The 13784-nt window shown below is 42.2% G+C and overlaps 1 protein-coding gene across 4 annotated transcripts in view; it reads right to left on the minus strand.

Annotated features, from left to right (window-relative positions):
• Positions 1-6660: 6660 nt before the first annotated feature.
• The window catches only part of cacna2d2a (calcium channel, voltage-dependent, alpha 2/delta subunit 2a), a 195085-nt gene continuing 187961 nt past the window's right edge, over positions 6661-13784 (minus strand). For all 4 annotated transcript variants that reach the window (XM_031568292.2, XM_031568291.2, XM_031568289.2 and 1 more), the window contains 7 exons: positions 13323-13475; positions 12718-12770; positions 11306-11361; positions 10747-10870; positions 9953-10062; positions 9563-9645; positions 6661-6798 (listed from right to left, as the gene is read on the minus strand). In XM_031568292.2, the coding sequence (XP_031424152.1) occupies positions 6676-6798; positions 9563-9645; positions 9953-10062; positions 10747-10870; positions 11306-11361; positions 12718-12770; positions 13323-13475 (702 nt within the window). In that variant the 3' untranslated portion in view covers positions 6661-6675. The remainder of the gene's footprint in view (positions 6799-9562; positions 9646-9952; positions 10063-10746; positions 10871-11305; positions 11362-12717; positions 12771-13322; positions 13476-13784) is intronic.

A 13784-nucleotide genomic window follows, 5' to 3' on the forward strand; every position in this document is an offset into this window, starting at 1 on the left:
TATATCTTAAAACAGTGTATATGGTAAGTTTGACATACTTGAGATCCTTAGTGTTCCACGTACTTCGTTACTGCTCTTTACTGGAATAATGACTGATTGCTGCATCAACCACAAGAAACATCCTCTTTTCTCATAAAACAAACCTCGATAGCTTATCAGATCTGCAACTCGACTTAACTTAGACAAAAAAAATGTTCTCTCTCGAAAGTGATCCACAGCCTGCACATTCATAGTAGGGTGTTTTTAGTTCTGCTCTGTTGGTCCAGCATATCATTAAACTGTATGAGATGCTACTCAAGCCTACACGTAGCGGGCTTCCATTAATATCAGATCAAAGCAACTCATTCTGTAAATGTGAATGTGAGCTGACTTAAAAAAAATAAAAAAAAACTCTCATAAATCCCGTTCTATGGACTGACCATTTGTATTGTTATTTTTATATTCGTTCCATATTGTATTATACCTGGACTGCATTGCAATTGCATCTTCTATACATTATTATTTGACCCTTTTGCATTTTTGGATTTGGACTAGCATTTTCAATTAACTGTAATTCTGCCTATAGCAGTGCCTGTAACTGCCTGTGTTACTGCCTGTAACCAGTTATGGTCACTGAGGTCTGAACCCTCGTCATCTTTTCAGATAAAATGTGTTGTGTGTGTGAGAGTTGAGAGAGGATGCGAGTGGCACCTGAACATCGGAACTAACAGCAGTACAAATTCTGGAGGCACGTAGGCAGCAGGTGGATTGCTTGTAAAATGGCAGCATACTGCATTCGGTAAGACAAAAGCCATGATTGACACGGCATTATCTGGTAGCCTGGTACCACATCTTGAGTAGGCCTACAGGCTATAGAATAGAATAGACTTTATTTGTCATTGTGCATTGGATACACAACGAAATTTGTTTGTGCAACCACTAAAAAAAGTGCAGTTGTGCTGGGTGGAGGGTATGAGGGTTGTGTGATTGTTTAGTTCTGTGATGGCCCTGGGGATGAAACTGTTCTGCAGTCTGGAGGTGAGGGCTGTAGTATGAAACATGATAAATATGCGAACACTGCTCATGATGAAGGATAGGCTATGTCATTCTTAGTAGCATTTCACACATCATCTGTAAAAAAAAAAAACCAACTGAACTCATTGATAACAAGGTCTAATTTAAGAATATCCAAACCCACAGAAAATAAATAGAACAGAGAGAGAAGAGACCAGTCAAAATGTCAAAGATTGTTGAGTACTATAAGTCTGTTTGTTAGGTAAGCCAAGACCTGAAGAAACTGCATGATGCATGTAGGTTACACACAGGTTAATCCCCCCTGGCGTTACAGCCCTGTTTATTCACTTTGCCCATTTTTCTTAAAATGCACATGGACTGTATGCTTGTGTAGGGGTTAGACTAAAGCAACTCATTTTGTAAACTTTTTAAAACTTCTCTCTCTATATTATCATTATAATACATTCCATTATATAGACTGACAACTGTTTGTTCATTTTATATTCGTTCCATATTGTATTATTCCTGGACTGCAATGTGATGGCATCTTTTAAACATTATTATTTGATTTGGATTTGTTGTATGGACCATTGTTGTGAAATGGTTGTGTGGGGGTCAGAGGGGGCCACAAGAACATTCCAGACTGATGGGCCGTTACCTTTGACATTGGGGAGTGGGGACGTACCTGTGACCAACACATATCTCTCATAGCCACTGACTTTAAAAAGGCACTTATAGAAGTTTAGTAACCAATCTATGTGAAACAGATACATACTTGAATTACCTTTATGTAGCTAACAAGTTAATGAATAAAGACCATCAACCATTTTGAACACTGACTGATTAATAGTTTAATAGCATGAGCATGTCAGTGGGTTATTGTCTAAGAAGGAGAGTTATGACAGTCAAACCTTTCTTTTGTGAGGTAAAGTCTTAGCATCCACGTAATTGCATAGGTTACAGTATGCAATGACCAAATGCTGCTGCAGCGTAATCACATTCCCTTGGGGAAATGCATCTGTAGTCCATATGCACTGTCCATACATTAAAAGACTCATAGGATGTTTGAAAAAGAAGGACACCACAAACGGAGCTGAAGTGAAAAATATGAACATTATTTAATAACTGATTCTCTGTAATAAACAATTTGAAAATATTTTACAAGGAGTCACAGACACAATATTTTACAAATTTTGCCCTCATCTTTTTTCTTTTTGAAGTTTCTTCTGTACAAAAAAATGGAGCAACGTGGACCAACGTCGCTGGAGGCCACACACTGACCAATGCACAAACAGAAAAACTCCCACTGGATAGCAGACCTCAAACTCATGATTATTATCAGATGAACTTTAGTCCTATATATATATAGTATGTTTATATTTCTTTTTTTTTTTTAGTCTCACTTAATGTTGAAATCTTATCTTTTATACTGCTTTTTTTTCTTTTACACATTTGTCAGACATGGTCACAGGGCACCAGACTAAGGACTACAGAATCACATACATACGTGTGTTGTCCACGGAAACGCACCTACATAGACAAGGCAACAGGGTCGAGAGGGGCAGGCGAAGGTGGGGGGAGGGATTCAATCCCCGTCCCCTCCAGGAAGCTGACTGTGAAGAGACGCCCCACTCTCTCTCTCTCCCCCACAAACCATTCCTTTCATTTAACTTGTCTTTTTTTTTTGGCAAAATGAAAATTTCTCAAACCACAAAAATATTGGACCATGAAGCCCAAAAGAAATCTCTCCCTTTGTTATTTTTTTCCTTAGAGGGACACGCACACAGACACACACACATACACACACACACACACACACAATCCCAGGCTCTCCTCTTCCTCCACCTAAATGTGTTCCACACCTTAAAGCGAACAAATCAAAGTTTTAGAATCCATGTCAGCAGGAGAATAAGGTAATGACTGCGTACACCACTCCAGTTGTAAGGCCACCATAAAGTCTTCAGTCTTACTAGTAGAGGTCTTACTAAAGGGAGGATGTTCAAAAAAGTCAACAACAGAGCTGGAGTGAGTATGGGGGCATTCGGTGATTATTGCACTCATGGACATCTGGTTGACGTTTCACTTTTCACCACTGATTTGAATGGCAATCAGCACACTAAAGACGTTAGCACACTAAAGACGTTAGCATACTAAAGACGTTAGCACACTAAAGACGTTAGCATACTAAAGACGTTAGCATACTAAAGACGTTAGTCGCTTGTTTTTCCAGGGGAGCAGGTTTTGGTGTGCCACTGAGACAGACACGTCCACTTCCTGTTCTGAGGAGCCTCCCCATTGATTTATGAAGTAGATGTGAAAGCCTAAGGAACAGTCACGGCCCCCCTGACACACGGGAGATGAATTCTCATAGTCTTCATGTGCCAGGCATCAGAGGTAAGAATAGACTTGATGCTGACGTGGATCAGTGCTTTTAACACAGGACCTGACCAGAGGTGGCCAATGACACTGACCCGTGATAACCTCATGGGTTGGGGGGGGGTCCAATACATCACCAGAGTAGGGGAATGAGAAAATACAGCTGGGTGGGAAGGAGGAAAGGAGAAAGGAAGAGGATGCAGGAGAGGAAGAGTTTTAGAAATACACAAGGAGGCTTCCTACCTAGGTTGTCTTAGAAAAACTGAGACATCAATATTGAAAACATTCTTTATCACTTCTGTGATGATAGGATCATTTCTCCCAAATGATATGACTGGATGTTCTTCTTTCTTTTCTTTTTTTTCCCCCCAGAGACCCCCACCCCCTTTCCAATCCTAACCCACCCCAGACATAAACACATAACACACGTCATAGGAGACAAATGATCCCGCATGGATATAGCATAGCAAACACCACTCTCTTTCCCTACCGTTTTGATCACATTGAGTTGACACTACAAAGACAACCACCTATCCAACATGTGCACACATCCCTCAGACACTCCCCTCACAAACACGCGCACATCAGACACTCAGCCGCAGACACACGAAAGCACAAAAAACACAAATATGCATCTCACATCCCTAGCAGAAAATGTCTACAGCAGTTAGGTAGCTCTAATAGAAACACTGACGCTCCAAGGCTGATTAAGTTGAACTCCGGAAAAAGAGACAAGCCTTTCTTCAGAAAAGGCCTGCGAAAAACACTGCGGCTAGATAGCCAATGAGGAGAAGAGCTCAAACCCTATTAAGAGCTTGATGAGAATAGCGCAACAGCCATTATGTTGTTTCTGATGATGGCATCATCAGTTTAGGCAAAGTCTAAGGGCCTGTACACATACCGCTGCCCTGTAGCTTTAGCTGTCCCCCCACGCAAAAGAGACTGTGGCTACAGCATCCGGTTAGCTATAGCTATGGCCCAATGGGAATGGGCCTAAAAGGATAACAGCTAAACTTACAGTCTGTTAACCTGGACAGGGGAGAGAGAGAGGCTGCGTTCCTCTCGACTCCCTCTCGCGATGCTCTGCTATGGAAGCTGTAAGGCCTTTGACGTGACTTGGGAAGGGATACCACAGCCCCACAGGCTAATGCTGCGCCTGTTAAAGGTGATATACCGCAATCCAGAAAAGCCCATGCTGTTCAACACAAACAAGTGCGTAAAGGCACGACCAAAAGGGGTGAGATTGTTCCTAAAAAAAAAAAGTTAGAGAAAAGATAAAACACTGATGAAAAGTCTGACATCTGAAAAAAACCTTCATCTTTTAGGACTGGTGCTGATCAACAATGAAAACAAAAGAAAACTTGGAGAGCATTTTCTTTTTTCAAATGGCTGCAAATGGCAGAATAGCTCTTGTGAATACATAGCGTAGGAGGTCGAGAAACTCAGAAATGCACTGGGGGAAAAAAAAAGCTCAAAACAAAAGATAACATTATGTCTGAACCTCATTTTCAGATAACACAATTTTCCTCTGGCCTCACAGTCCCATGAATGAATAGAACCCTCTGGAGGCGAGTGAGGAAAGAGAGACAGCAGTTTGCCTCTCTCCCTCCTCCTTCCGTCAGCGTCCCGACATAAGCTCACAGCACCATAAACACCCCCCTCCCCTCCCCTCACACACACAAACACTCCCCCCTCAGACCCTTGTGTGATTCATTATCATCATTATCATCTGCCTGATGCAGTGTTCTCACAGCTGGAGGCTTGCTCTGTGGTGATGAGAATGGCAGGTACGTTGGACAGGACATCTGCTTATACACACACACGCACACACACACATCTACACACACACACACACACACATCTACACACACACACAATCTCAGCAGCGGTGGGAAATGAGGAAAGCGTGAGTGCCATGTTTGTTTGCTGTTGTCGGCGGCAACACAAGAGGAACGTGAGGGAAATGTTATCAGCTGCACCTCCTGCTCGGCGCAGAGGAGCTGTCAGCCTTCCTCGCAGGGCCCCCACAAATGATGATCCTACACATCGCCGATTGTATCAGAGCCAGAGGAAGTTTGCGTTGCAAAATTAAAATGTCTGCTTGAGCTTTTTTTTTTTTCCGTCTTCCCAGCTGTCTATCCTGCTCTCCTCTCGTATCCAGGTGAACTTGTCCCTGGAGGAGGTGTTTCCGCATTGTGTGAGATCCTTCCAGGTCCTCTCTCTTCCGTAAATCCAGGGGGGGGGGGGGGGGGGGTCTATACTGGCTAAGCTGCCACCAAGACCAAGGCCCTAGTCAGAGAAGAATGATTCCAGATGATTCCACCTCGGATGCTTCACAAATGCCTCCATTTTCTTTTTTTTCTTGTCTTTTCTGGATTTCCCCCTCCTATATGAGTCCTTCTATCAATTTTTTTATTTTATCTCCATCTAATTTGGCTAGAAAAATAAGACCACACCACAAAAGTCTATCTCATTTTGGCAAGAAGTAGATACAGTGCATGAACAAACAACATGTTTTTTTTGTTAACACCTACACTCTTCTTTTATCCCATTAAGTATGGAGGTGCGCTTGGAATACTCACACCATTATTTTTTTTCTTTTCATTCTGTTTTAAACACAAAAAATCATACATTTTTAAAGCCTCCCTTTTTCAATGCATGTGGATGGCTGAATGTTCCATAGCCCGTTTCATTTAGGTTAGGCAAAAGTAGCAGGCCACAGATGGCCCTCTGCAGTTCTGCGATGAATACGCGGGATGAACTTTGACCTCTGTGGTCAGAGTCGTATGATCTAAAACACAGTGTTCCATTGGCAGCAGGCATCTGTCGTCCGTTGTCGTTCTCTTAGCTGGTCGGTGACTGAAAATGTTCGTATGACAATTCTGTCCCCCTGCCACTGGTTAACATCTTCCACTTCTTTCCACTGCTATTTCAACATTTTACATAGAGAAACACTATAAGACGGCAACTCCCTCCACAGCTGAAGGGTGATTGGCTGGAGACCACGTAGCTCGGCGACTGTCACTAGGCAACAACCTGTGAAGCTAAGTGGGCATAGCAGCAGCACAGAGATGGGCTTCCATATTAGGTCAACAGGAAGTCCCTTTATAATCTATGACTAGAGCAGAAGAGGAAAGAGAGAGAGAGAGAGAGAACAAAAAAGCATATAGGTGATGCAGGAGAGAGAGGGAGGAGAAGGAGGAAGAGGGAGGCGAAGAGTTAAAGAGAGAGAGGCAGGGCCGGAGGAGTGGCCCATATAGAAAGGAGGAGGAGGAGGAGGAGAAGGAGGAAGAGGGAGGGGAAGAGTTAAAGAGAGAGAGGCAGGGCCTGAGGAGTGACCCATATAGAAAGGAGGAGAAACTGGAGGGAGAGAAGAGTGCCTATGGAGGGGCTGAAGGAGTGACCCCGGCCACAGTCTGACGAGTTCTCCTGGAACACACAAACACAAGCACCATCTCATCACAGTGAGAATGGGTGGGACTTCAGTACTTTTCATTTAAAGGTGCAGTCTGCAATTCGAGTGAAAGGGTGTTGATATTTGAGCTCAACACCCAATCAATAAATCAGGACAATTAATTAGTTGACACATATTTGTAGCTCACCAGACATGCTCAAGTCACAGTTTTGCTCACTCAAATTCCATGACAACCTATTCTTGTTGAAATCAACATGGCTTACCCCAGAAACGCACCCATTCTGAAGAATGTAATGTAAAATGTATAACATGACACACATTGTAAAATTATACACATCCAATTTAATCAGCCAAATGTGTCTACTGCAACACATTTGCAACTTCGCAGCAAGGTTGCTTAAATGTTAAATGTTTCAGCTAGGGTGCGAGCGACTTTGGGAGACAGAGAGGTCAGCCTTATTTTCTATGGAAATCAAAGTTTTGAGACGGAAACTCAGGTTTTCTTAGTACTTTCACTCTTCCCTAATTTGCTCCACACAGTGTGGTGACACCAAAGGATGGACTTCAGCGTTTACAGCAACAGCTTTATTAGGTTCGTCTCAGGTAACTATGGGATTCAACGTTAGTTAGATTGAAATGTGTTCCCTTTCAAAGCGTTTTTCACTTAAAATTGTTCTTGGGACCAAACTGTAGGTCATTTGATGCTGTCAACGCATGCAGAGTCCCAGCAGAACTGAACAGGTGTGTGAAAGCCTGTCTAGCTGAGCAGTGGGTCATCGGGAGAGCGTAGACATCTAAACGGATTCATTCTGCACTCGTCTAATTAGGTTACATTATCTGAATAGAAATAACAAGAAAAGTCATTATGTATCTGCATCATGGATGACATGCGTTGACTGCCTACTAGGGTTGTCACGATACCAAAATTATGACTTCGATACTATACTTGCCAAAATATCACGATACCTGATACTTACGATACGATACCACAAATACGATACGATACCACAAATACGATACGATACTGGTATATTTATCTATGATAGTAATAAACAAAACATCTGTAAGGTTCCCTTTTTTACCAGCTTGTTCCTGCCCAGCTTTTTGAACACTTAACAAATGGCATTCATATTAGTATTAGCCCACAGCAAGATATTAATGAAAACTACATGGTGACATCATAGCATTGATTATAGACCTATTGTCTGTATCTGACTATATGACTACATAGTTATTTCCATAAGTATGAATTACATAATTTTACAGTGTGTTTGAGGTGGAAAAAAACCTAAAGCTATGTGGGTTGGGTAGATTAAAGATAGACACATAATTAAAGGGCAATTTCTCCCCTTTATTGAAAAACAACAATGAAAAACATGCCACCACATACCTTTGCACCAATACACACATGCCATTACACTATGGTGAACAATGAGACAGCCTGTCTGTCTGGTAGAATTATTTTGAATTATGAATATTCACACTTGTTGCAACTTGCAACTATTGCAATTGTTTATGCACTTATTACAACTGAACTATTTACACACTTTACAAACTATTTACACGCTAACAGAAACACTAACTCTATAAATGAACTAAAATGTATTTTGTGATGGTCTTGTTAGCAACTGATGTTCTAACAAAAAAATGATAATAGTCATGACGATAATGTGCATTGTCTCATTTTCTGGACAGTTCTTTTGCCAGATGAAGCCACTTGCTTGATGTTTGACTGTGTTAGCCATGTTGGCTAGGTTGCCAACGACTTTCCTATCACAATAACATTACAAGAGCACTTAATACTAGCATCAGGGGTGAAAAAAAACGTAGTACTAGCATCAATGTCCAAGCCTGTTATAACAAGCTTGCTAACATCGCTAACGAGATGTCTTGCTAGCGGCTACATTTAGCGAAACCTGTTAAATTTGCTTACTTTGTTTATGACAAACTAGCAAGTCAACAACTTTCCTAACACAGTCAAACATCAAGCAATTGCAACACAAGACAAAGCAGACGTCCTCTTTTTCGAGACCTAAATGTGTCCGGGTAAAAGAGGACGTCTGGTCACCCTAGCTAAACTAGGCTAAGGCTACTCGTGTTAGGCTGTATATGGGTGAGCTTGGGTGTTCATGTTTATAATCACATTTGCTAACCTGTCGTTCTTTGAACTTTCTGAAAAGTTCTGGGTGTCTGTCTGATAGGTGCTTAGCCATATTCGACGTGTTCCCTCCCTTTGCCTGAGTGGATTTGAAGGTTCTGTGTGTGTGTCGATGGGTTTTCCTTCAGTGTCTGCTTCGTACCCGAAGTATTTGCATGTGTGAGAGCTGGGCAGCCCCGCCCCTTACAGTCAATGCGTGCCGGCAGCCTGACAGGGAGCGGAACAGTGAGTGCGCTCTGATTGCGTGCTTTTTTAATGAAGTACCGGTACCAAAAATATGCAAAATCGTATCGTTTTTAACGTAAGGGTACCGCGGTACTTTTCTAGTACCGGTACACCGTGCAACACTACTGCCTACTGCATTTCATTTCAGTGAAACAAATTAGACTACCTCTTCCGAGATGCTCGAGTCTTTAAAGGGACTAGGGCCCAAAGTGTTTTGGATAAGAAGTGCAGACTGCACCTTTTGATGCATTTACTTCTTCCAACGTACACTTTTCAGTGTACAGTGCTAATATCAGTGTGTGTGTGTGTGTGTGTGTGTGTGTGTGTGTGTGTGTGCATGCATCTGTGTGTATGAAATAAGGCCTGTACTAGGGTATTTAGTATTTGGGACTTACCGCCGTGTTGTAGTCGAAGCAGGTGGAAGGGCCTTTTCGATACCGTGCTGTAGCAAGGACATCACACGGGTCCTCCTCTTTGACTGGGGACAAGGAGGTTAAGGAACCCTAGATGAAGTGTCAGTATATCTGTTTAGGTAACATTTGAACCAGGAGGATTTAGGTCTCAGAAGCGCATACCATGAGCTCCATGCATGTATACTGTATATGTGAGGTGCTTGCCTTGTGAATGCACAAAAGAAAACAAAGGCAAGGTACTCAGAGCTCTGGTAGCACACATGAACCCTCAAACATGCTTAGCTTTTCATTTCTTTATTTTCTAGTATGCAGTATCTGAGTATCTTTGAGAATCAATGCAAGAACAAGGCTCTGCTGAGGTCAGAAGGATACAGTCGACCTCCACTTGAGAGAGCTTCTCAATCTCACAGGAGCCGCAGGGTAGAATCTCAGCCACCACAAACAGCAGGTTGGTGTTCTCTATCCGTTTAGCATGGAACAACCTGGGCACACACACATTCCCTCCATTTACACTTATGTCCTTCCACCGGCTGTGGTTCAAAAAGCCTGAGACTTTGCAGCAGGTTGGCATTCGTGTGCATGTTACTAGTGTGTGTGAGAGGTAAAGCTGCTTGAGTAAATAAGTGTGGATGTGTAAGTAAGTAATAGTTGCTGTGCTTGTATTGTTTATCTATCTGCATGTTTGTGTATGTACTGTTTACCTGCTCATGGGTCATGGGCCTGCGCTCTGTGTGCGGAGGTCTTGGGTGTGTGTGAGTGAGTGTGTGTGTGTGTGTGTATGTGTGTGTGTGTGTGCGTGTGTGTGTTAGAGAGAGAGAGAGTGTGTGTGTGTGTGTGTGTGTGTGTGTGTGAGAGAGTGAGTGTGTGTGTGTGTGAGAGTGTGTGTGTGTGTGTGTGTGTGAGAGAGAGAGTGTGTGTGTGTGAGTGTGTGACAGAGTGTGTGTGTGTGTGAGAGCGTGTGTGTGTGTGTGTGTGTGACAGAGTGTGTGTGTGTGTGAGAGCGTGTGTGTGTGTGTGTGTGTGAGAGAGAGAGAGAGAGAGAGAGAGAGAGAGAGAGAGAGAGAGAGAGAGAGAGAGAGAGAGAGAGAGAGAGTGTGTGTGTGTGTGTGTGTGAGAAAGAGAGTTGTAGTATATGTGTGCATGTATTATGTGCGTATCTACTGTACCGGGAGCAGTTGCCGCAGTCCTGTAGGGTGTTGTAGGAGCTGGTGACGTTGGTGAAGTAGAACTGAGTCTGGATCTTGACACAGCTGGTTTCTCTAGACTCCATCCCGTCCGCATCCACCGTATCTATGACACATACACGATCACACACACACACACACACACACACACACACACACACACACACACACACACTTGAAGACATCTTACTTAGCACTTAAGGATGAGACAGAGAGTCTCCTACAAATACATATATGGTGAACAGAAGATGACAGTAAAAAAAAAAATTGCAACTGGCGAAATATATTTAGATATAAACACAAATAAATGAATGAAATAAATATTTATATATTTATTATAAATGAACACATAAAAAAAAGACACATTTCTCTGTGTAATCTCTGTGTCTCACATCTTCCCCAACCTCCAGCCTCTCGGACAAGAAAGTGAGGCGTGGTGGTGGTAGAGTCTGGCGAGTCACTTTGGTTTAGTGGGAGAAAATGAAACGTCAGAAAGACTAAACTAAATCAGACAGAAAGTCGGCCTCAGCAGAACCCTCACCTGTCACAAACCAGCTGCGGTAGGCCATGCCATACAGCATCTGCTGCAGCAGAGACCTGCCCGACAAACACAGCAGAACAGCAGAGCGGTGAAATACAAACACACACACACACACACACACACACACAGACACACACACACACACACACACACTAGAAATACTTCAGCACCTGGATCCTGAGACTGCACTCTAACACTGGGAAAATGTGCCGACACTTTGACATGACTTGGGCGCCACTCAGATTGAAATCCCTCCAGTTTCCAGACTGCCACTCAAAACCCCCGCTGTCTTGTCTACATTTCTAGAGTGACGTGATGTGACATGGCATGAGTTTTCCGTAGAACTCAAAAGCGTTTAGACCTTTAAACCATACTGAATGTAAAATGGATATGGAAAAACACAGTGCAGTAATACTTTAAATATGCATACAATTTTAACTACAATATTCGAAACATGTCATAATATATATACGTATATCATATTTTATTATAATACATTGTGCGGCTTAAAGTAATTATTGAACTGTACACACTAACTAAAGGCTTGTGTCTACTCCCTAAAAATTCCCAACATGATCTACTAATGCTGTATATGTAATGACCACATTGAAAAAAAAACACCTCTGTTCCATTTTGTAGTTGCCTAAATAAATATACAATTACATTTCAACCAAAACATGACAGTACAACATGGAGCAGGTGGAAATGCATCAATTTGATACCCGCCATCCAAAAGTAATTCTCTTAACTGTGATTGATTGTGTGTATGAATGAATACTTGCAGGTGGGAGTTAATCAGCTTGCTTACTTGAGGTTACTTTTCTCAGAAAGGTATCACAGGCTGAGTGTAAAAATATGCTGAATGGATCACTGATGGATGGGTAGTAGGAAATGGATCTTTCCCTCTCATATGAACACATTTAAATGTTAATGGAGAAAATAATTCAGGCACATTAAATTATGCCATTTGGGAACATTTGGACGAGGGGCTGTGCTCAATTTGCCGTTGTCTTCAAATTTGTGTTCCATCTCTATTTCCATCAGATGTTGTAACCTACCATATTAGCACAAAATGGCTAATGTAATGTTCTCTCTTGCCATATTTATATTCTCCTGGGACTCGACAGTATTCTTGATTGCCTCTTGGATCAACATTTTAATGAAACCTCATAAAGCTATTATTTTACGCTTTATTTCGTCGCTCTCTAAGCATCATCAGTTAGAATAGACACACATTTGGATCTTTGTACAACCAAGCTGCTCTATATTTAGCATTTCGGTTTTGGTGAGTTTTAGGTTATTCAATGCGTAGACAAAACGGACTAGCCTGTCAAGGAAGGTACAAGGAAAGATACGGCACTGAAAGCCAGATTAGTCGGGAATAATGGGAGTTCAGCAGCGGGGGCGCTCACCATGCTGCTGCTGATGTCCACCAGGCCATGTTCAGGAAATCAGCGATGGTTGGCTAAACAAAGAGAAAGCAACCAGTTTAATAAAGCCGACACACTGGAAAGGCCAAGTCTTTGGATCGGAGGGCTGTCCTCCTAGTTGTCATTATCTCCCTTGCTTATCACACACAAAGGATGGCGCTAATTTGTATATTTCAGCTGTTACCATTTCTCATTTTTCTAAAAGAAAAGACTATAAAAACATTTTTGAGAAATGTCTTTATGTCTATGATGAAATGAATAGAAAGGAATAGTGTTGACTTTACATAACTATAATAATTTACGAAATTCTAAATTGTAATTGTAAATAAACGTCTAATTTGGCCAACTCCTACGGCTTTATCATCATCTTAGTCTATATGTGAATCAAAGCTCCTGTCTAACTATGTCAGTAAAGAGGCTAATATTAATTTTCTCATACTCCCATTTGGTCTCAAAGGCAAAACACAAATATTTGTTATATCTGAAGATAGAAGTACAGTTTGATTTTCTGCAGATCACTCCTGGAGCAAGAAGAGCAAGCTAACATTGACATCAGCATTATGAAGCACAATGTTGGCATAGCTCACCACAAACACCCCTCGAGGTGCGGCTCCTGTGTTGCTGTTTGGCACCAGCGCACACACGGACTGGTAGTCATGGGAGCGCTTGCGGTTGTAGAAGGAGTTATTGTACAAGGCGTGCATCAGGTAGGGGTCAACCTCACTGAAAAACATACCAATCTGCACGGCAGAAGAGAGGAGACACGCTCAGCTTCGAGCTCTTTGCTAGAACACAATCTGAGTACAGACACCTACAAGACCTTTAACTAGGCAATCAGAGTAGCATTAGCATAGCATAGTCATTAACACTGAAGGACTTTTTGAATCATTTCATGACAAGAACAGCTGTTGTAGGTGTTGTTTTTGTCATCACTGGGGCAGAAACAGAATGGGACAGAAACAGACAGCGTAGTCTGTCAGATGTGATGATGTACCTCATAACCAGGCTTTCCAGTTAAAAAGCACAGCCTATCAACAAGGTCTGTTCTC

This window comes from Clupea harengus, chromosome 5 (assembly GCF_900700415.2).
Source record: "Clupea harengus chromosome 5, Ch_v2.0.2, whole genome shotgun sequence".
NCBI lineage: Eukaryota > Metazoa > Chordata > Actinopteri > Clupeiformes > Clupeidae > Clupea > Clupea harengus.